The sequence below is a fragment of the Pleurodeles waltl genome, chromosome 2_2 (genome assembly GCF_031143425.1).
Source record: "Pleurodeles waltl isolate 20211129_DDA chromosome 2_2, aPleWal1.hap1.20221129, whole genome shotgun sequence".
Classification (NCBI taxonomy): domain Eukaryota; kingdom Metazoa; phylum Chordata; class Amphibia; order Caudata; family Salamandridae; genus Pleurodeles; species Pleurodeles waltl.
In genome coordinates, this window is record NC_090439.1 from 1067759312 (window position 1) to 1067783467 (window position 24156).

At 45.0% G+C, this 24156-nt stretch overlaps 1 protein-coding gene across 1 annotated transcript in view; it reads right to left on the reverse strand.

Moving 5' to 3' along the window:
* Positions 1-989: 989 nt before the first annotated feature.
* The window catches only part of TRAPPC9 (trafficking protein particle complex subunit 9), a 2294541-nt gene continuing 2271374 nt past the window's right edge, over positions 990-24156 (reverse strand). The window contains exon 23 of the mRNA XM_069220801.1: positions 990-3726. Within this exon, the coding sequence (XP_069076902.1) occupies positions 3553-3726 (174 nt within the window). The 3' untranslated portion in view covers positions 990-3552. The remainder of the gene's footprint in view (positions 3727-24156) is intronic.

Below are 24156 nucleotides of genomic sequence, written 5' to 3' on the forward strand. Positions count from 1 at the left end.
TATGATTTTATGGCTCTGTACACATTGCAGCTGGATATGAAGATGGTGTAGGCCAGCAAATAGAGCCAGTGGCAGTAATTAGGTCATTTTTCTTCAAGCTTTAGGAGGTAGGATATAGGATGCCCTTAAGGTGGGGCCAGAGAAGAATGTGGGGGTCATGGAGCAGGACACTCCCACTAGTCAGATGCAAGAATATGAGGGTTTGTGCAGCAGTTCTGAAGTTGCTTTTTGGGAGGTATGGTTCCACTTTTTTATGCATATGCATTTACAATAACAGCTGTGCTAGCTTTGATGAAGAGCGGATTACATAGTTGACTTTCCTATATGACAAAGTATGAAATTAACTTATGAAATGCTGTCTGACACTAGAGTGGAAGGCTCATGTCCATTTCAGTTCCCTTCCCATCACTATGACCGACTACGCCATGCAAATCAGAATAAGCAGTTGCTCCACTGAGTCATACGTTGTTGACAAGCTGAGGAGTATTTAGCTGTTCCATCGTGTCTACGAGTGTAGTTGTCATGTCTTTGGATAGGGTGAATCCAGACTATCAATCTTGAAGCCTATTGGGTCTTTATGACGAACTCAAGTTGTTGTGTGACATGCTATATTATTATTCCAGGAGTGTGCTTGGGAGTAGGCTGGAACTTTGACAGAAGTTGGCAGCATCCGTTTCTTTTTAGTGTGTGTGTTTTTATGTGTATTGTTTCGTTTGAATTGCATAAAGAAGGCATAAACATGTCTGTGAAATGTGGCACGAGGGTGTCAATTACGTTAACAATGTTCGAGGAAATGGCATGCTCGCTGGATCCGATGCTTTTATTTCACCTGCCATTCAAAGGTCTCCGGGAGGACCACTGGTGCAGCACAGAGGTACATCACGTGGTTTACATTTAGCTGAATGTTCTATGGTGGTGCTTACAGATGGCGAGCGATATTTCACTGTGCGATGACGCAAACAAAAATCAACAGGAGACGCCACGGCAAGTCCGAGGGTGATAATATCCTTTATTTACTTCGTTAAAACACAACACATTAACCAGATGCACAGTGTAATTGGCTACAACCACAATAACAATTACAGTAGGCCATATGCTGCACCTCTCAAAGGTTAGCTTTACCCGCCCCACAGTAAAACAAAAGAGAGAGCTATCACAACAGGCTGCCAACATTGAACCACCCAGAGCAGGACTTTGAACAATTTCTTGCTAAACAGAAAGTTTTTTTGTTTTTTTTTAAATAAGATCTATGAACTAAGTTGCCATAGAGATTTACAGCTGTAGAGTTGGAGGCTTTCTTAGGTCAACACTTGGTGCTAGCCTGCTGATATTATGCAGTTAACTCTTAATGCTTAATTGGCACGTAGCCTATGTTGATGGAAGCAACAAGCCAACACTTTGATCCGCCAACAGAGCTCTTAGCTGCTACGGACACCCGAAACATCCATACGTTTGGGCATAAGCAAGTAGGGTTGCTTCTGATGGTAACACTTTCGAGAACATAAGTCAAGGCAATCCTACCAAGAACCAGGCCAAAAGAGCTCCACAAAATGCATCAGTAATAGACTGCGGATTCCAAGGTGCATACGGTTCCTGCAGATGGTTCTGAGGTCTGGGGCTGGTATTCTAAAACAATGGTACGATTTCTACATCACCGTCCACGTTGTGGATCATGCAACTGAAAAGGCAAAGCCTTCAATTGGAGCAGGCGGGTCACGTTAAAAGGGAAAGTCCAACAACTCGAGTGTGGTTAGGACCTAGCCCATTACACACAGCATGTTTGCCTAGGCTCAGCAGGACATGAAAGTAAAAACAAGCTCTGAAGCAAGTTAGACGAAGGGTGGAGGACAAGACAATTGAGGTCTGAGAAGTTGTGGGTCAACCAAAAGACGAATCTAGGTAGATTTGCATGTCTTTAGAAGACTGATTTTTAGTATCTGATTTGCATTTTCCCCTCAATCCTTAACTTATCATGAAGCTATCCTCCCCATAATGTCATGTTCACATATTAAAACGTTTGCATAACTAACAAAGGGAATAGTGATTATTTGAAGATCGAGGAACTGGGGTCATAGACTTAGCAGAGTCCTATCACTAAAGGCTGGTCGATTTAAAAACAATGAGGATTAGAAAAATAATGTATTGGCCATGATAAGTTATTTTCTCCTCGTTTTGGTGTCATGGTCACAGTAAAGAGGGAGGTAAACTGAATGTTAAGCCCTTTTGCATCTATGTATCCTGCAGGTAAACACGGTGCTTTATCTAAAATAGGAGGCGTTAGAGCAGTGGTGTAGCTCTCCCATTCTGCATTTGGTGGTAAACCAAATATGCATACTTTCAGGTAGAAAAAAATTAACTGGAAATATAACCCACATGCAGTTACCCCCAGCCAATCAAACAAAAAAACTCCCAGTTAACAAATTATGCATTTCCACAGACTTGTGAATTTTACCCTAAATGTTTTCACTAGCGCCCTAAAATAAAAGATGGAGAATCCTGTCAATTACTCTTCACCATGAATATTCTGATAACGACCCCAATACTTAGGTACACAATGTGATATTTAAAAGTAATAGTCTTAGAAACCAAGGCGGTTACGCCCAGCCACAAAACCATTGCTATACAATGAAGAGCTAGTGATGCAGTACCATTGGGTGTTTTCTTTACAATATTTGAAGCATTTCAGGCTTTGCCTGGCTGGGTGTAAGCCCAAATGTCATTCTCAAGCAGAATTGGGTCATGTTGCAGGAGCAGCGATGAACCAAGATGGTGGCTGAGTAACTGTATCCTCCCCTTCCAGGACACTCAATATTTCCCTAGCCCGGCCCCTCTCTCCTTTTACCTGCCTCTTGGTACTAATGTGCCCTTAAGCTACCATACTGTGTACTTAACAAAACTTCGAATATAGTACCTCTAGCAAATCACAGCTACTAAAATGCTTTTTGTGGTACTAGTTGGAATTTGATCTAAACCAAATATCCTTAGACATTCACAAAAATTAGAATCAACTAAAACACAATCTATTGAGAAGGAGCACTTAAAATCGTAGTCCAGCAAATAAATGACTGCACTTGTCTAAAAGCACCGAACCTCAGAACAGATGACTCGCATTTTTTCACTGACCACATTTAACCATGCCCATCAGGCTCAACGGATTAGCCAATGGAGCTGTCGTTTAGTAGAATGTGTACTTTTCAAAGTGTACCATCATTCTTTGCAATTTGTGGACATGTTGATCACTTTGTTTGTACTGGGGGCAGAGCGCCAGGAGATGGTGAAGAGAAAGAAAAAAGAAAAAAAAAAATATATATATATATATATATATATATATATATATATATATATCTTTCCCCTATTCCTCCGAGAGCCCTACATACAGAACAGAATTCCATTTAGACCATGGAGTTAAGTCAGTGGCACCTTCAAAACTCTCCATAACCTGTGACGTCAGCCCAGACTCACGTTGAAGGGTCTAAAATTCATAATACATCTGGTTAGGCTGGCTCACATTTGTGATGGAATTAGAAATATTAATAGATCTAATATTAGATTTTAAAAGGCAGCAACAGGATCCATAGCTCGAATGTGAACACTCGGCAGGCAGAACCAAGACAAGGGCAGCTCCCTGCTTGAGTTGTCGTCATGGAACTTGATGTTCAGGAAAAATTCCCCAGTGTAGAGAAAGAGGAGAGCTCCAAAACAGATGGACTTCTCTGTTGGTTTCACCTGGAGGAAAGAAGAAAGAAATCAGTGCTGATATGCAGTGGCTGAAATACAGATAGTCACCTGCATTGAAAAAATATTGTGTTATTAGCAAAAACATAAAGTGCTTTCAGGTAAGAAAGTCCTTAAATGAACATGTGACCAGACTACAGATGTCCAGCACTGATCCATGGTCAGGGCCATGACTGATTTTCAGGATTAGCCACAAGGGATATATTTAAACAAAATACTCTGAATGGGAATCATTTACGTAGTCAGTGGTTATCCTAAAAATCCAGTACTACCCCATCATCCCTTGTAGATCGACGATGGACACCTCTGACCTAGAGTAAGCATCCTTTAAAATGTCACCTCAGTGTTTCCAAGGAAGGTGGACCTTACTAGATATCCCTATCCGGCCTGGTTCCTTCTTGCCTCCAATTATATATCTCTGGCACTTTTCCAGGATTTTCTGACGCTTCCAGATCAATTTAAAAGACGGTCAAGTGTGCTTGTTACCTCTGTTCTCCATGAATCCTAACAGCTGAAGGCATCACCATTCCCTATACAAATGGAAGCCAATATGTTCAATTCGATAAAACACCCTAACACAATTCCTCCTAAAGTAGGCTTCACACAGAGAGTAAGTGAATCATACAATTTAATGACCCGATTTAGTACGAAGCAATAAGAGCAGACCCACTAAGTATGAAGAATACCAGGTTATATGAGCAATCTTGATTAAGTAATCATGGGGGCACAGGCAAGGTTATTGTCCCAGCAACTGTGAACTAAGTATATCTCTGCAAATTCAAAAACAAAACCTGAGTGAGCATTGTTTTAAGCATGTGTATTTTTAGATTTGTTTTTGTAAACTGCTTTACTAGCAGAAAGTACCACAATTGCACATATCATGGGAAGTCTGAACAACAGACTGGATGGAAGGGGAAGTCTTACCAGAAGAAAAAGTATGAGAGGAGAGGATCTAACTGAGGATATTGTTGTCACGTGGTACATAAACAGACAACTCTATCTCAAAGTTTGTGACAGCGAATATAGGCCCTCATTCTGACCCTGGCGGTTCTCTACCGCCAGGGCCAACGGGGGCGGGAGCACCGCCGACAGGCCGGCGGTGCTCCCTTGGTCATTCTGACCGCGGCGCTTTGGCCGCGGTGAGAACGGGAAAACCGGCGGTCTCCCGCCGGTTTTCCACTGCCCCTTAGAATCCTCCAAGGCGGCGCAGCTTGCTGCGCCGCCGAGGGGATTCTGACCCCCCCTACCGCCATCCTGTTCATGGCGGGAAAGCCGCCATGAACAGGATGGCGGTAGGGGGGGTCGCGGAGCCCCTGGGGGCCCCTGCCGTGCCAATGGCATGGGCACAGCAGGGGCCCCCGTAAGAGGGCCCCGCAAAGTATTTCAGTGTCTGCCTTGCAGACACTGAAATACGCGACGGGTGCCACTGCACCCGTCGCACCTTCCCACTCCGCCGGCTCGATTACGAGCCGGCATCCTCGTGGGAAGGGAGTTTTTCCCTGGGCTGGCGGGCGGTCTTTTGGAGACCGCCCGCCAGCCCAGGGAAAAACTCATAATACCCAGAGCGGTATAATGGAGGGCGGGATTCTGGCGGGTGGCCTCCGCCGCCCGCCAGGGTCATAATGAGGCCCATAGTCACTTCTTAGAAAAGCTCTGATCGAGTTACAGGAAGGTAGGCATATATTTCTAGTTCTTAACCTATCTCACAATACAAGATGAATCAGCTCTAGGGCACACTCCTTCTATAGCTTACCAGGTTCAATGGTTAAGCGTGAAATCCTAAGTGTGAGACTCTGCTTGGTGTATGCTCCCCACTGTTCACCATGAGACACGGCTCAGTAACCTGTGCCACATGACAAGCAACAGAATTAGTGCCATGCTGAGCTGCCACAGTGTGGCTGGGTGACAGGAGCTGCTTGTGGCTTCTGTGTGCTGCCCTAGGCCACAGCATTCGAAGGGGCACGTGGAATATGATATATGTATACAGCATGTCAACAGTTGGTGCAGTTATAATGTACTGACCTCTGCAGCTCCACTTCCTTTCTGTGACTGACGAACAAGTTACTTACCTTCGGTAACGCATAATCTGGTAGAGACTATGTAGCTGCAGATTCCTTACCTTTAGAATTTCCAGGTATCAGCTTGGAGTCCAGAACTTTTGCTGAGCAACACAGTTGAGCGTGCCATCGGGTGGCATCGTTCAGATTAGTGTGGCGTCATTACAGCCATCTGTGACGTCACAGTCGCCTATAAAGTCACCACCCAGGCGCGCGTACGTCAGTATTTTTCCATAAGCTTTCACACCAGAAGCACAGAGCCATGGAAAGAATCAACAGTTTTGTCTGTGTGAAAAAACTAGGGCCCTCAAAGGGACAACCCCTAACCCTAGGAAATTAGTCCGCAGAGCAAGGAGGCTTGGGTGGGTGTAAGGAATCTGCAGCTAGATAAAGTCTCTACCAGATAATGCGTTACCGAAGGTAAGTAACTTGTTCATCTGACAGACTTCTAGCTGCACATTCCTTACCTTTAGAATAGATGCACGAGCCATAACCTCCTGGCAGTGGGCTGTGGACAAATTGTCATCAAACTAAAAAGTCCTGCAGGACCGATGGGCAAAGTGCCCATCTCTGCGGTCCTGACTGTCCAGGCAGTAGTGTTTGGCAAACGTGTGCAGAGACGGCCACGTTTCAGCCTGACAGATGTCCAGGACTGGTACACCTCTTGCTAACGCCAAAGTAGCAGCTGTGCCCCTGGTTGAATGGGCCTTCCAGCCCTCAGGAGGCTGCTTCTTGGCCAGAGCGTAGCAGGTTTTTATGCAGAGAATTACCCAGCGTGAAATGGTTCGTTTCTGCACTGCTCGACCTTTCTTTGCTCCCGCGTACCCTACAAAGAGTTGGTTATTCACCTGAAACTCTTTCGTACTGTCAAGGTAGAACGACAACGCACTTTTTGGGTCCAGTTGATTAAGTCGCTCCTCTTCCGCAGAGGGATGAGGAGGAACAAAGAAAGTGGGCAGGGTGATGTTCTGACCCAGGTAAAATGGGGTCACCACCTTTGGGAGGAAAAAGGCATGAGTGTGAAACACTACCCTGTCCAAAAACATGGTGAGATACAGAGGTTTTGATGAGAGAGCCTGCATCTCACTCACCCACCTTGATGGTAAGCAGCCAGAGGGGACAATTGTGTAAAGGCTCAAAGGGAGCACACATAAGATAGGTGAGAACAAGATTTAAGCCCCACTGAGGCATGACAATGGGCATAGGAGAAAACATATGTACAAGCCCTTTAAGGAATCTATTTATAATAGAATTGAATAATGAAGGCTGATCGGGCAGCGAAGAAAAGCTGATAAGGCAGGAAGATATCCTTAGAGAGTGCCCAATGCAGCGCCCAGCTGAGCAAGGGACAAGATAAAGAAAAGAATGTCAAAGAGAGAAGCAGAAAGAGGATCAATATATCTTTCTGTACAATAATTTACAAAGGGGCAGGCGTACACTGTCTTGGTTAAGGGATGCCTGGCCGCCAGAATAACTTTACAGACTTCGTGAGGAAGGTCAAAGGCTGTCGACTGCTGCCGCTCAATCTCCACGCATGAAGGTGCAGAGTTGACAGGTTCAAGTGGAGAACATTCCCTTGCTGCTGTGTCAGAAGATCTTCCCAAAGGGGCAGCCTGATCGGAGGATCGATGCTCATTTTCAGAAGCTCGGGACACCAGACTCTCCGTGCCCAGTCCGGAGCCACCAGGATTATTTGAGCCTGGTTGTTCCTGATCTTCTTGAGAACTCTGGGCAGAAGTGGTAAGGGAGGAAAGGAGTACAGGAGGCCTGAGCTCCACTCGTCCCGCATTGGAAAACTCCAAAGTGCAATACTGCTGACATTGTGCATTCTCTGCAGAGGCGAACAGATCCAAACAAGGCTCTCCATACTGTTGAAAGAGTCCTTGTGCCACCTTGGGATGGAGATGCCACTCGTAATCCACTATGCTTCGATGGCTGAGTTTGTCTGTCCTGGCCTTCAGAGAACCTGTCAGGTGTTGAACTACCAGGGTTATGTCCTGCTGTTCCAGCCATGTCCAGAGACGCAGGTCCTCTTGACAAAGGGTCCACGACCCCACACCGCCCTTTGACAACTGGAAGATATTCCTTCAATGCTAGTTGGATCGCCCGTTGCTCCAGTAACTTGATGTGGAGTCTGGATTCTGCCGGAGACCATAGGCCTCTGATTTCCACCTCTCCCAGATGGCCGCCTCATCCCAGAAGTGATGCATCTGTCACTACTGTAAACTCTGGTTGGGGAAGGGAGAGGAGTCTGCCTCTGAGCCATTCGTGGTTCACTAACTATCACTGCAGATCTTTTGCAGTTCCCTCTGAGATCTGAACCATGTCGGTGGGATTTCCCTGATGCTGTGCCCACTGGAACTTTAGGTCCCACTGCAGAGCCCTCATATGCCATCTGGCATGTTTTAATAACAGGATGCAGGAAGCCATTATGCTCAGCACCCTTAGAGTCTGTCTCACCGAAATCCAAGATAGAGGCCGAAACACCAGAATCATGACCTGAATATCCTGGACTCCCTGCTCAAGAGGATAGGCCTGAAACTGCAGTGTCCAGCAAAGGGAGCATTTGAGAGGGAGTCAGGTGGGACTTCCGCATGTATATAGCCAACCCCAGTGAATGTAGGAGGTTCATGGTAGTCTGAAGGTGGGTGATGACAGTCTGGGGCGAAGGAGCCTTCAACAGCCAGTCATCGAGTTAGGGGAAGACTGAAACCCCTAGCCTGCACAAATGAGCTGCGACCACCGCCATCACCTTGGTGAACACCCGAGGGGCACTGGTAAGGCCGAAGGGTAGCACGGTAAACTGAAAGTGCTCATGGCCTACCTTGAATCGCAAGTAGCGCCTGTGGGCAGGTAGTATGGAGATACTGAAATACGCAGCCTACAAGTCCAACGCTACCATCTAGTCTCCTTGGTCTAGGGCAGACAAGACCTGAGCCAAAGTGAGCATTTTGAATCTCTCATTTTTGAGGAAGAGACTGATGTCCTGCAAATCCAGAATTTCCTGCTACCTTCTGATACCCTTGTTCTTTTTGGGTATCAGAAAGAAGCAGGAATAACAACCACTGCCTACTTCTCATATTGGGGCCCTTTCTATGACTCCCTTGGCCTAGAGAGCCGTAATTTCCTCGCAGAGCAAAACCAAGTGATCATCCATCAGCCGCTCTTTTGAGGGAGGCATTGGCGGAGGGAAAGGCTGGAAGGGGAGGGAATAGCCCTTCTGTATGATCTGCAAGATCCATTTGTTCAATGTTATGGACCGCCAGTGAGGGAGGTGAAATTGAATCCTCCCTCTAACTAGATGTACATGGTCATGCAGAATCACACTAGGAGGGCTTGAATGCTGTATGTAGGGCTCTTGGAGGAATAGGCGGGACCCATTGAAGGGCAAGTCCATGAGGTTTGCCTGGATGTACAAAGCCAGGCATGGCGTCGAAGGGCCACAGTTATCGAAATTGCTCTACCCAGCGAGTCAGTCATGTCCAAACCACACCTGATTGTAAACTTTGCTGCATCTCTCCCGCCCTTAACTGCTTGGGAAAGAATGGCACGCACGTCCTCTGGGACCTGAGGCAGCACCTGCGCCACCGAATCCCACAAAGTGTGAAATAATTGGCCCAATAGGCATGAGGTGTTTACCGACCTCAATGCCAGGCTGATGGAAGAAATCATCTTCTTCCCAAGCTGATCCAGCCTCTTGGATTCCCTATCTGGGGGTGTGGAAGGGAAGGCACCATGGTGTGCAGATGCTTGGACTAATAACCTGTCTGGGGTAGGGTGTTGGGTGAGGAAACTTGGGTCACCCAGAGCAGGGCGATGGCAGCGGCCGATTGTCCTATTTACAGGAGACCCTTTGCTGGGTTTGGACCACGTCCCCAGCAGGACATCAGTGAGAGCTTCATTAAAGGGTAACATCAGTTCCAATTTGGAAGTCCCCAGCTGAAGCACCTCTGTCAAGAGGTTAGTCCTGACTGACACCGTAGGCAGCTCTAGGTCCAGGACCTCAGCTGCCCTATGCACCACCATTGCATATGAAGCACCCTCCCCCGTAGCCACCATAGGAGGAGAGAGCATGCCAGTATCTGGAGAGGTGTCAGTCCACTGGCCTCTCCTAGTTCCTCATACCAGTCCAATGGTTCCATGGGGGTCTCTAGAAGTTCCAAAGACCCCTCCCATTCTTCACCAGTGCCTGGCTGTTCACGAACATGCTCAGACATTGATCTGATACCTGTGGATGCTGTTGGCGCCGAAACTGGCGTCGTGCGATGCCGTTCCGGCTTATCAGTGATTAGAATGCATCTTGCGCCAACAGTGGGTGCCGGTGGCGCTGGGAGCTTCGACATCAGAATCCGCGCCAGAGAAGGCTGACTGTGTGAGCCCGGCATCGTTCTGAATCCAGCGGGGACTGCTCACTCAAACATGAGGCGCATGGCCTCAAAAAACTCTAAGTTGAGCTGGGGTCGCTCAGGCTTCTGGAAAGGGAGGAAGGAGCAGAGTCAGCCCTGACATCGGTTTCGCTGAACCGTGCTAGGAACGTCGATGTTTCCGAATCGCCTTGTTGACAGACGGGCAAGTTGAAGTCTGCTTGGACTTCTTTTTCTTGTGCCTCTTCCCGAGTGCCTGGAGGACCTTGAGTGGGACAAACAGGACTTCGAGCTCCTGGAGCGGTCCCACGACCTTCTCCCCGACTGGAACAGTGAAATCCGAGGAGTCGCGCACGCCGATGTTGACTGCCGGACCACCATGAACTTCAGGGACTGATCCCTTAAAGCTTTCAGAGACATGGCCCAGCAGTCCGAGCATGACTTTGAATCGTGGTCACGCTCGAGACACCATAAACATACCTGGTGTGGATCTGTCACAGACTTGGTGCAATGGCAGGCGCCACACGGCGTGAATATGGTCTTTCTCGAGGTCATCCTCGCACAGAAACAAAAAATCTAAACAAAAAAGGTCGAAAAAGGCCTGACAAAAAAGACAGAAGGTAGCACTGTTCCGGATCTATGCTTAAAACTTGGGCGGTGCCTCTATAGGGGACCATGATGTCACAGGTTGCTCCAACGACACCACGCAGATCCGAACAATGCCACCCGATGGCACACGCAAGGGTATTGCTCAGCAAAAGTTCTGGATTCAAAGCTGTGGCCTGGAAATACTAAAGGTAAGGAATCTGCAGCTAGAAGTCTCTAGCACGTTGCACATTCAGGGACAATAGCTGCACGCCACAGGGTTAAAAGCAGGAAAGACAGAATTATTCACAACCTCAGACAGACAGATAGAATTCCAAGTATCAAATCCCTTAGCTTGCAGCTTTTACCCTGCCTAGAAAACCCTAGGAGTAACTTCTAAAATGATTGTATTGCACATGACATAACTACTGGAAGTAGTTTGATAATGGGAAACAGTCTATGAAAGAAGATACTCCTATATCCCTCCTTTCTCCTATTCGGAACACATGAGTATCCTGAGCAAATGTTTTTCTAAGAATCTGCTGGCCAAAGTTATTTTGTTGCCAAAGGTAGCCTCAAAAGCGTAGCACCAGCAAAACTCATGAGAGTAGTCCATATATCTGCTCTACAATTCAATCTAAGAAGCAGAATTATAGACAAAATCACCAAATTTACTGTGGTTCTGGTGGAATGTACTCAGAAACCGGAAGAAAGCTCTGTCCCATATAAAGTATATTAGTGGCATATGCTGCAAGTTACTCATCTAGCGCAGGTGGCTGTCACTCCAGCTTCGATGGTATCATTTTCAGTAAAGGTAATATTTTGTCTTTAGAACAGAAATCCCAGCTTGTGTAGAGATAAAGCGTAAAAGAAACCAAACACCAAGGTTTCTTGATGTTTCTTCAGCCGAGAAAGCCTGAATGCATGAATAAAGATTGGAAGGAAAAGTTATTTGTTTAGATGGAATTCAAACAACATCTTGGGAAAGAAGGTGAACCTCAACCCTGGTGCCTGATTTAGAGCCACATGTGGATTGAAAATCAATACTGAGCCTGAATGAACCAACAGCAACTGGAAGGGAAGTCTTTCAGGATAAAAGCCTCTAGTTGCAGAGAGGCATGGGCAAAGATTGGCTTTTTCAGTAGCCCAGTTCAACATAGGATGCTGGACAATGTGAATGCAATGCTTCTTCAGGTATCACAGTTCTGTAACCTTTTTTGGTTCTTGCGCCTAAGCATTACTGCGTCCCCTCTTCTTCCCTGCTGAACCTGGCTTTTTTTGCACAGCCACCACCAGAAATTGGTCTACTGTGTACTTTTACCCCGTTAACCAGTGGTAAAGTGCTTGCTCCCTAAAACATGGTAACATTGGCATATACCTGACTGGTAGATTCATTTTACATATACATCCCTAGCAAAAAGTACTACACTTAGCAGGCGGCTGCAGCACTCACTGCATCCCTCTAAAACAGCACTGTTGAACATGCCACAGCCCCGCATCCTGTGTGTGCAGTTTTAAAACTGCCATTTCAACCTGGAAAAATAAACATGTTGATAGGCCCAAATCTTCCTTTCTAATGCTTATAACTCACCCCAAAGTAGGCCTTTAAGGCTCCGATGTCAGGGAGAAAGAGGAAGTACCGTCCTGCTGTGTGAAGAAGAAGTCTGGACCTGCTTGCCTTAAACCTAGGCTCACCAGATGTGACTCCAAGGGTCAGTTAGCTGACCTCTTGCTTGAGTTACAGGGACACAACAAGCTTCTGGAGGCCTCCCTGCAACTTCCCAACTGACATGCCTGAGCTCTGCTGCTAGCATCTGCTGGAGTGACTCCTGATCCCCAAGAAGTGCCCTCCAGGACCTGGACCCTTGGCTGACATACGAGCATACTCCTCCTGCAGAAAAGGTGAAGATACACAGGTCTGGTGTCCCTAGCAACCTCTCTGGGCCAAGAACTGGTCACCTGTGTCGAGTGCCAACCCGAAACTCCAGCGGTACCTACACTTTGTGCTGACAGCGACTGCCTACAATGACTGACTGGCTCTTCGTGTCAAAACAGAAGCTGTCCACGATGCCTGGCAGACTCCTTGTGCCGACAATGACCTTCCTGTAGACCTCACCAAGGCAAATAGCAGCCCCTCGCCCAAACTTGTAAAAGTAACTCTTGAATGGGATGAACCTGGTCTCTGTATCCAAGCTGTGCTGAACTTGTGACTTTCCCCTGGTTCAGCCTGACCAGATGACTGCAAGTGATGCTTTGCGCTTTATGGTGCTGTTTTCACCTACAAATTTAAAAACTCATATGTCTAGTTTTACTGATTGGATTTTTGTCATTTTGGTGACATTTTATTTATTAAAATGTACTTTATTGTTCTAAATTGGTTTGAGATTTTTCTACCTTTGTGTGTTCACTGTATGACTGTTTGAATGCTGCATAAATATTTACACATTGCTTCTAAGTTAAGAATGACTTATTTGTGACAATCTACACGTTTATATAGTGACTTTGTGGTTCACCCTGACCAGGATATTATTTGAATGGGGCTTCCACTCCAGTATGAACTAAGTACCCGCACATTGAGTGTAGGATGCAAGAGTGACATTTAATTGCATGCTGTAACACATTTATCACAGAATACTAAGATGTGGCCTGAAATTATTTAAATAGCCAGAAACAAACCTTTTCCCAAATAACGGTAAAGCTGGGGTTCACACTGGATATTGCACAGGAAGTCTATGCAAAAATAAACTTTGTGCACATGACATAATTAAAAATACTAACAAAAGCCCAAATTGACAGCTTTTAAGTGACAAAAACTGCAGCTAACAGGAAAATATCGAAAAGGCTTAGTCAGCCTCCTCCTTGTTGATTCTGACTGCAAACGCCAGTTGCAGAAGATGTTCACTGCCTGGACACATCTGCTTTGCTATGTTAAGGTCACCATGACCCACACTTCTGTATAAGGAGCTGATACAGAAATCTGATTGGAAACCCAACTACTGCACATCACTCGAGGAGGCTATTGGGTGGTATTTACAGGATCGGAACATAGTGGTACTTCCACACTCGCATCTTGATTCCAGGAAAGAAAAATAGGCAAACAGATTGTTTAATACTCCGGCTTCAACAGTGTATCCTTCTACCTCCCTCCCCAACACTATGATTAGAGCACCACCATGGTGCTGCAGGAGAACAGAGTTTTTAAAACCTAATAAGAGGGACCAGCACAAACTAGAGTCCTGGAGCTGGAAGTTGGACATATAGGACCAGAGCTCTAATCATGGAAGCAGATATCAGTTTATCTGTACCCAACGACTCTACCTAGCGCTATATAAATACAATTACAGTTACCTCCTAGTTTACAATGTTTTGTGTTCGGAGGGTAAGGCGGTAAGGGAAGCACCATGCCTCATTCCAACAGACCACGTCTGTGAGTGACGCTATTCTATCGCTATCAGCTACGCTGAAGAGTACTCATCCTGGGGAATGGTTATCATCCTGGTAGCTATGTTGGTGGGAGGTGTCCTCTGCAGCTTGCATACACCATATGGAATATGGAATTGATGGCTGGTGTTGGTCACTGCCCAGAAAACTTCTGGCAGAACTAGAGAGTGTTGAGGAAAGGGGGGGAAATGAGGAGAACAAAGTGCCTGTCAATCTCAAGGCTCACAAGAAGCATTGCGCATAATACCAGTAGGGGGATTTTGAAAAGAACTGAACACACAGCTTACAGAAATCTACTACAGCTCTATGTTATGTGAATATATTGGCATAAAGAGTGACATTACACATTTCCAGGATGTTGGCTTCTAGCAAGACAACCGTCATGGCTTTACGGAGAGAACACAAAGTGCTCACTTGAGTTATTCCCTTTAAATGCACAATGCAATCTTCAGTGAGAAGAAGAAATACTGATGTTTATTTGCTACTGCCTTATCCAATGATTTGCTACAGTAGTTATCTCAAAGTTATGATAAGCACCATTTACATTGAACAATAAGGTAGCACCAGTCATCCCCTGAAGCAAATCTTCGGAAACTGTGCACCTCCCTTAGTCATGAAGATACTTTGCAACCAGTCAACTTCAGGCCCTGACTGGACGGGAAGAGACATATTGAAAAGGACGGTTACATCAAAGCTTCATAACACCTGCAAGACTCGACACTCTGATCCTACATGATGGCCTGGCTCGTGACAGTCAAACACAGGGTTTCTAGTACAAAAATACTGGGGTATTGTGAGATTGATTGAAGACAATAGTGTGGCTCAGGGCCAATATTTAAGCTATATCATCCAAGGATGAGGGCACTCCCAGGTAGTTCTTGACCAGGGTGAAGGCAGAGAATTTCAGAGCGAAGCCAAGGCTCTAATCCATCCCTGTCATTAACTACCTGGGAGTGCCATCCCGCTTGGAAAATATTGCTTTTTTAAATCATACCCTTAAAATCTGGAATGAAATTCAGACAACTGTTTGTTAAACAGGGTGTTACATGAAGCACAACTGTTCAGTTTTGTTTTGGGTGATTAGGCACCACCACTTTTGTCCCATTGGAATGAATTGTAATGAACGTAGTGTTTTTAGGATCTTCAAAAGGAACAAACATAAAGGATGGTAATATATTTTAATCACAATATAAATCGGTTGTTGGTAGTACCATACTCATTTTGGGAACTGTGGTGTTCTAGGGGGATTTTACCCTGTGAAAAATGCCGATCCTCTGAACCATGTTTGAGGGGAAAAAACGTTGCCCTTATGATTTTCTCATAGAATTTATAGAAGGTGCTCCAGAACCTAAAATGAAAACATATTTTCTAAAAGTTCACAAGTATCTTCCTCGGCTATGTGAGAACGAAGCCTGATTTGCGGAGTAAAACGTGCACTTCTAATAGTAACAGCGGTCTGTCAGTGGATTCTCAGTGTTCTACCGCACATTCAACAAAGATCTAGTGAACAACTAGAGAGCTAACATTCTATATTCATGACAAATGTGAGACACACCGACAGTCATGTTTCTGGAATCAGAGCTATAGAACTTACACAATTTTCTCTGTCGTAAATTAACAACATGAGGACTTTCATTTTGTGAAGAAATTTTGGTTAGTGCTCTAGAAGCTAAAGTAAGGACATTTTTGCTAAGAACAAGGGTATCCAACCTTTTCAGTAAGAAGGGCTACTTATGTTTAAAAAAATAAATTACCCAGAGCTACTAATATTGGATTAGTGACTGCAGCAGACAAGATCACACTTGTGGCCACCAACTGCAAGATTACCAGCTGTGATCACATCAGTGCATCAGGCACGTTTCCAGGAGTAATTTTCAAAAAGCTTTGAAATAAGGAATCCCTCTACATGGGTACAAAACATAATACCTATTGCTGCAATATCCCTGGCCCTATCTTAATAATATTAATGATAATTCTGTTCAAAGTTGCATGATTTATCACCCAAGTAATAGGTTTTGAAAATACAACCATTTTTGATATATTAATTCAACCAGGCAGAAGTGTCGAACTTAGTAGGCTGGACTGCGCACAGGGGAGCTACTTACAGGTGGCTGGAGAGCTACCAGTAGCTCGCGAGCTATTCCGCGAACCCTTCTTTAGATTCTCAAATATCTTCCTCATCAAGCTCAGAAAAGAAGTCTAGCATGCCAAGTAAAGTGTGTGCACCCAACACTAGCAGCTGTCCCCCATACTATTGCTTCACATGGGGTTCTCAATAACAACTAAAGTGCTAACATTATGTATTGACGCCAAAAGTGGAGCACTCCTGAATGTCATTTTGTTGGATTAGGAGCTGTTGAACTTAACGGAGCGGGTTAAAGTACATGGACATTGAGGTGTCCATGCAGATAAGAAACCAGCTTGTTAAAAATCTGAGAGAAAGTATGAGTTTTAGTTATTTGAAGGGGCTGGAAACAGTTAGAGTGACATCCCTACCTAAGTCCAGAAATTACTTTCCACATGTATCTGCCCAGGATACCAATCTTTTCTGTAACCAATTATACCCCTAATTTTAAAACGTCACATTTCGGTAGTTAACAAAGGTGTTTTTAATTTTCCATTGAAACGTATGCGAGTTGCTGTTCGGAAGTGTAATATTTAATGTTTCTAGTTTTCCGTACTTACTCTTGCTGGAAATTTCCCTGCACGAATGTGCACTGGCTCCAAAATTATTTTTTATCATGCGCTAGCTATAATGAAATGATACAACATATTTAAAATACATATTTATTGTCTATAAAAATATCTTTGTGTATACCTTATAAACTGCTACATTCAAAGATAATTAAAACATATTTTAAAGTAATTAACATTGCAAAGTAGACAAAACAATGTGGGTACTATTTTAAAACACAGTGCCAACTGTCATAGACTACACGCTTGCCACTGACTGGGAATACAAATGTCGAATACCGACTCAGAGAAAATAATGTTCTCGGGAACTCAACTATTCCAGGAACTTGAAGCGACATAGATAAGAAACATTCTTATTTACCCATGGAGCCTTCTGCACAGGAGAATGAATGAGCACATTCTGTGACAAAGGTAAAGTTTCTAGTTCATTATTAGAACTCTGATCTTCACAAACAGATGTTATTAGAAGTAGGTTCGGTGATATGAAGGCTGAAACAGTAATGAGGTTTGTCTCAAGCATTAGCTATGAATCTTCTGGGTAGATGGTGGCTGCCTAGGAGCATTTCTGGTAGGTACAACTGCCTAATGTACAATAGCTGGTACAAATCTTCAGCTCTGACATGATACTCTAATATTTATCTTTCAGTTTCTTCCATTTGTATTTACAACATTCAACATCCAGTGGGTGGAGTGTTCTAATACCATTATAGCCCTTTTGCCAAGGCTATACAAGTGGCTGAAGGCCCTCACACACAATGTAGTCCATGGTTATAGGCTCTGGCCTGCTTATCAGGCCTTTAACACCGGTCCAGAGCCTTTAACAGCCATGGTGCCCTCAGCTGTGGTGCCCTCAGCTGTGGTGCCCTCAGCCGTGGTGCCCTCAGCCGTGGTGCCCTCAGCCGTGGTGCCCTCAGCTGTGGTGCCCTCAGCTGTGGTCTATAGTGCGATATTTTTAGTCCAGATTCCACACACGTGGAAATAGTTAGAATCCTCACGGTCTGTTGTGGTTCAACATGCCTCACTCTAAAGAAGACTGCCTGTCAGCAGATTTTATAATGTAATGTTTTATTGATGCAAACACATGTATTGCATTGCCTTTCTTCCCAGCAGGAATATTTTGGAGGGACCCGAGGGAAAGGCATTTAGTCAGGTTTGCACAAAGTCCATCATAGAACATGCTTGCTAAGACTTTCTGTTTTGAATACTTAAACTTCAATAAGTAGCCGAGCCTTAAAAGAAAAGCATAATATTTAACTGTCAATAACGGTGGCTAGTTTGCAGTATTGTAAGGGGTATGTGTGTAAGTGAGGATGATCAAGTGACACAATCTGCAGAATGCCTCGAAGAGATGCCTTCCCGACACAGACCACAGTGAGCCTCACGTGCACTAGAGAACTGTGGCAGCTGCAACTGCACTGTTCGGCGGAGAACCATACTGCTATTGCCTCTCCCCTTAAATAAATGTAGTTGCTGTTCAGAGAGATAACAGGAGGACCAGACCTCGCCCTGCGAGTGTGATGGGTCCGGGGCACTGCAGTCCTAACACGGAATAAGCACTGATTTATCTTGATTGATTGGAAGGCTCGGATAAATATTAAGCACAAAAGAGGGTGCCAACCATTCGAAGGAACCCTGACTGAGATATTGGGTCTCATTACGACCCTGGCGGTGGAGGTCCGACCGTAGCTAAAGCAGCAGTCCGGCCTCCACATTACGACTGTGGGTCTCAATCCACCAAGGCAGCGCTGCTTGCAGCGCTGCCCTGGGGATTACGAGTCCCGTGCCGCCAGCCTTTGCATGGCTTTGGCCCGCCATGCAAAGGCGGGCGGAAAGGGGGTCCTGGAGGCCCCTGCACAACCAATACACTTTGTATGGGCAGTGCACGGCCCCCCATGGACAGCCCTGTCGTGCTTTGCACTGTCAGAATTACGAGCCCGCGTCAATGTTAAGCCCCTGTGTTGAACTCATAATAGGGCCGGTGGTGTTCTGGCTGAACTGGCGGTACGAGTTTGGAAGGCGGCCTCTGCCGCCCACCAAACATGTCATGAGGGCCAATGTCCTTACTAAGTATGCACCCAACTCAACAGGAGTCTTTCTCTTCCATTTTCCTTGGTGCCTTTAAAATGGATCCTTAAAATGGCATTTTGATTAGCAGGTGACTCCCAAGGTTGTGAGGCAGAGCAGTCCAATGTGGACTAAGGCAGGTGCTACGGGTTTGAAACCCAAAACTCAGCTAACACCCAAAAAATCACTGTGCAGTCAGTGCTTTTTCTTTTAGGAAATGGTAAGTACTTTAATTGACACACAACTAAACATTGCATAGAATATTACAAAACGTAAGACCGACCTCAAACTCTCAAGGGGGCGTCACAAGCGAACGACTGTGCACGTTTGTGCGCAAGGGGCTTATAGTGTGCTTCTTTGCCCTTAAACCGTTTTGGTTGTTCTTTTTTATCTTTTTATGTGGCTGCTCTTGGATATGAGAAAACTTCATTTTTTCTTGATTGATGCCCCCACCCAGTCGTATTGTTAACCCAGGTGCACTTGCCCTCTTAAATTACCAATCACTTCTTTTCCTAGACCGCGTGGCAGTTCCAGGGTTTGGTGTTCGTGTGGATCTCTTCTGCCACATGGCTACTGGAAGCCAGATGAGGAAGACTGCTTCCTTCCAATCTCCCTTCACTGCTGCGTCTCAGTGTGTGGAGCAGAATCAAGAGAGCGCCTGATGTTCCTGGAGCCTCGGGGGGCTCCACTTCCTCACGGAGTCACACAGCTCTGGCCCAAGGTGGCACCTCATATATGTGCTACTACACTGGTGATCCACCAGCTCTACAAGGGGCAACAGTGCAAGTGTGCTTCATAGCCACTCCTCCAAGGAACCCAATGTCAAACAGGTTCCTTCTTGTTGTGGATATCCCTTATTCCCTCAGACACTGCTGCTTTCTGCTTCTTAGCAGTAGTTAACTGTAACTCTGCTTACCATCCTGCCAGCCCTGTCAATCTCTTGACCTATGGTCTCAATAGATGCTTAGAAGCTCCTCCAGGTCACTCCAGGACAGACAACATTTCTGCTCTGGCCCCTTGTTAACGGGTACATAGCGCGCTTTATAAATTATTGATTGATTGTCAGCCACCTAGGTATTTTCACTATTTTGCAGGATAACTGTGTTTCAAAGCCAAAGTCCACAGTGCCTGCTCCTTAAGGCATACAATAGCAGGGCCAGTCACACAGAAGTTCAGGCGGCACTATAAAAGAGTATTAGGATGCACGAAAAAAAGAGAAACATAACATGATGAAATAGCTAATTTGGGGAATGTAAGATTAAGTAAAACATGAGTAATAATATAGGAACTTTATCGCAGACCTGCATTATTTTAATATTTTTTGCATTTATTGTTCATAAGTCAATCCATGTATTTGGCATTAATGTTAAGGGAATGAAGATAGAGCCAGTTTAACGCCATACAGCATGTAACTGTCTTTACTATAGCACATATTTCTCCCTTTGAACTTGACTCAGATATTTGGATCAACTTTGCAAGGAAACAAACACCTTGCTTATCTTTTGGATCAATTTTGCTTGGCAACAAATACACCAGCCCACTTCTAAGGGGGCCAGCTATCTGCAGGTAGGACCTGGTGTACCTGGCGTGTCACAGCGGAAGAGGTTAGCGTGACCAGAGGTCTCAGCACAATATGCATTGCACAAGATTAGCATTAGACCACGTACAATTCCTGAGGATAGGGTGCCAAATCACACGTGCTTGCATCCAGACCTAGGGGGTGACAAATGGGAACGTCTATGCCTGCGAATCACGTACATCTAGCATCATGCAGCGATGCAGACTGTGACACCCATAACTGTGACATTGTCACTGGCCTACAATGGATACTACCATAGACTATAATGGTAAAGAAGGGCGTTAGAAAGGTAAGCCCTGTGTCACGCATCACATGGCAGAAAGTTGATTTACTGCCTGGCTTTCGCTTCAGACCGAGGCAGGGCAGCCCCAAAGCCCTAACAGAGAAACTGCCCCAGGTATTTTATAAACCTGAGGATCCTTCTTGTTTGCTTCTCAGTTATTAGGTTTACAGTGCGGAAAACACACTGTAATCATTTTGCTTGTCATATTAGTACACTTGCTCTTAGATGTCTTAGCACATTTGAAGTTCTGTAAAGAAGTTGTGCTGTTTTCAGAGAGGCAAGTTAAGTGTACACCTGTGTGTGTGTCTGTAGTGGTAATAATAGGCCAAAATCTTGCGGGAGAACCACAGAGCGCTGAACTGAAGTTGTATGTTTGTTATATGTTTCTTTATAGTTTACAAGTTGTTTGCAAAAAAAAATGAAAACGTTTGAGATTAATCATGTCAGGAGCATTTCAGGCAATGGTTTCACTGTAATAGGTATTGTCAAGGTTTAGATTTTGGAATTACTGCAGAAGCTGTAATACTGGGTAAGTTCTTAAAAGTGATAACTACATGAACATAGTACATTGTCAGTATCTGGTATGGAACAACTAATGTTGTCCATAATGCACCAAGTGAGTGATTGTTCCTAATGAGCCAGGCCAGACCCTCTTCGAGGATCAAGATAGTTTTAGAACTGTGATTAGACCCTTTAAGGGACGGAGCTGTAAAAGTTTGGGTTGCTTGTGTTCCGGTTCAGGGAGGACCTGGCTTGGCAGTTCAGACTGGACTATTCCTATTGGAGTTGGGACAAGACTGTTTTGCATATGCTGGGTCCACACTGAGGTCGGCATGGTGTGCAAAATAACGATGGATTTGGATGTGGGCCCGAGTAGTTACCGGTGGCTGAAATTAATTCAAGCATTCCATCCATCACTTTGTTATATTCTTATTACATACAATTAACAGCTGACTCGTAGACAAGACCTAAACATTGTGATGTAAAACTGTGGAGTCCTTGGAGTTAAATCTAAAACTTGTGGAGCAGAAAGAAATGATGACCACTTTGCTCCTCAGTAGCACAGCGGGTGTTACGTTGCTGGGGGGAATCATACAGTTCAGTGAATGAAAGGTGAGGGTTTGACCTCTTCCACAGTGGGATCCCAGGCTGTGATTGTACGTCCCAGGACTCTTGATGCCACTGCGCACCCTTTAAAAGTGGAGTTGCAGTATTTGTTCCCTGGAAAAGTTGATACCAAAGTAGTGTAAATTATTTTCTCTCTGGCAAAGCAGATACAAGTATCCTTAGCTTCTCTGGAAGTCAAGCGCAAAAGGAGAACCACGGCCGAGAGTCATAAATGTGAAGTGGTGGGATTGGGATGGAAGCAATACAAAAGGTGAAGGGTTCATGGAAGATGGGGGTGGGGAAAGCAATAGGAGTGTGGGGGAAGCAAAATAGAGGACAGGACTGAAACAACATAAAAGCTGCCACAGGGGGAATGAACATGGAGGGTGTGGGGAGGGAAGCAAACTAACGGGGAGAGAGAGCAATGTGGAGTTTGGAAGGAACAGTAAAGGAGAGACAAAGCAGAAGGAGTGGGTAGGGGGCAGCACTTGGTCCAGAGAGAGGTCACAATAGAGATTGTGTTGGGCGGAAGAGAAGAAAGCTATGGAGGCAGCTGGAAAACACATGCACCCTTGTGGAGTACATAAACAAAAAGAAAAAGTAGTACCTGAAAAATGAGCAGTGGAAGGACACAAGTAATGCATGCATGCTCCAGGGGAGGGACAAACAGAAGAACAGGGAGGAAAGCCCACACAAGCTAAGGAAAAAGAGAAAGCAAATGAGAGTGATAATGTAGCCAACCAATGATAAACAATGGGCGGACTAAGCCCACTGTAACCTAGCCATACATCTCTCAACATACAGCACATGTACTATCTAGTTGTGAGACCTAAAAAGGGAGCATAACAATTCAGGCCTCAGACCTGTCCTCGGAGAAAGTCATCAAAAAGTGTGCAACAAAAAATACTGTGATAGGGACAGAGTTACCCGAGGCAGATGGAATTGCTCCTATGTATTTTCCACAGATTAACACCACATTTGTGATAAAAGGCCCACAGAGGTCTGAAAAGTATTTTATTTGACTATCACAAATGAAAGATTAGCGACAAAGTGAAGATGGCACTGCTGAAACAAGCCAGAACATTACAAACTGCCTCGCGAGCTAAAAAGACTTCCAGCAGGATGTCTTGACCACTCGCATGTTATGTTATAATGCTTTAAAATAAAATACAGGTAAGCTTTGCAATATCTATTCCAAGACCATATCAAATTCTGGATTTATCATTGTTTTTGTAAAGCGCAACTAGATGAATGGAGGCTTCACAGTTCTGAAGAAGTTGAAGATGGGGGAACAATTTGGCAGCTGTGTGTAGGAGCTGAAACTTCAGGGGTAACCGATATGTTCTGAAGACAATCTCTAGGCAAAGGAGGAAAAAGCAAAGAGTTCCAGTAGGTTGAGAGAGAACAGTTTCAATCTCAAGCCTGTTCTGGGAAGCTGAATTGGGTGTCTGGTGAGGTGGTATGTGAGAATTCTGGGATACCATCCTTAGGTGTTTGGTCAGGTGGTATGAAAGGTTTCTGGGAAGCTGACCTTAGATGTCTTGGCATGTACTAGGAGAGGGTTTGAAGAAGCCAACCTTTGGCGTCTGACCCGCTTATATGAAAGGATTCTTGAAAGTTGAGCTTAGATGTCTGGTTTCAATAACACAAACACTGTCCCAAAGAAATATGCATGTCTTTCCCAACAACCTTTTCAACTATTAACATAAAGTCCACAGTAATCAACAATAACTGGTGGACAGTAAACATGAACAAAAAAACTCTGGTTATCTGCAGATTCACCAGCTTGCGAATTATTCGGACAATATTTATAATGTGCAAAATGTCTGCATAACTGTACACATCTGCAAAATACACTGGTTCCACACTTACAAGTGCTTACAGATATTTACACATGTTAAAAAAAGAAAACAAAGTAAAGAGGTATGAGGATTCTGGGAAGTCACCCTGGGGTGTCTGGGCAGGTGGGTCGAGAGGATTCTGGGAAGTCAACCTGAAGTGTATGGGCAGGTGGCAGGAGAGGACTCAAGGAAGCCAACCTTGGATGTCTGGTCCGGTGATATAAGAGAATTCTGCGAAGCTGACTTTCAATGTCTGGGCAGGTGGTACGTAGAGGACTTTGGGAAGCCGACTGTAGGTGTCTGGTGGGTAGCACAAGAGAAACCAACTGACAATTAAAATATATCGATTTGTCATTCTATTTCGGAGCCTCAAAAACTATTCACCAGCATAGCAAAATGTAAAGAT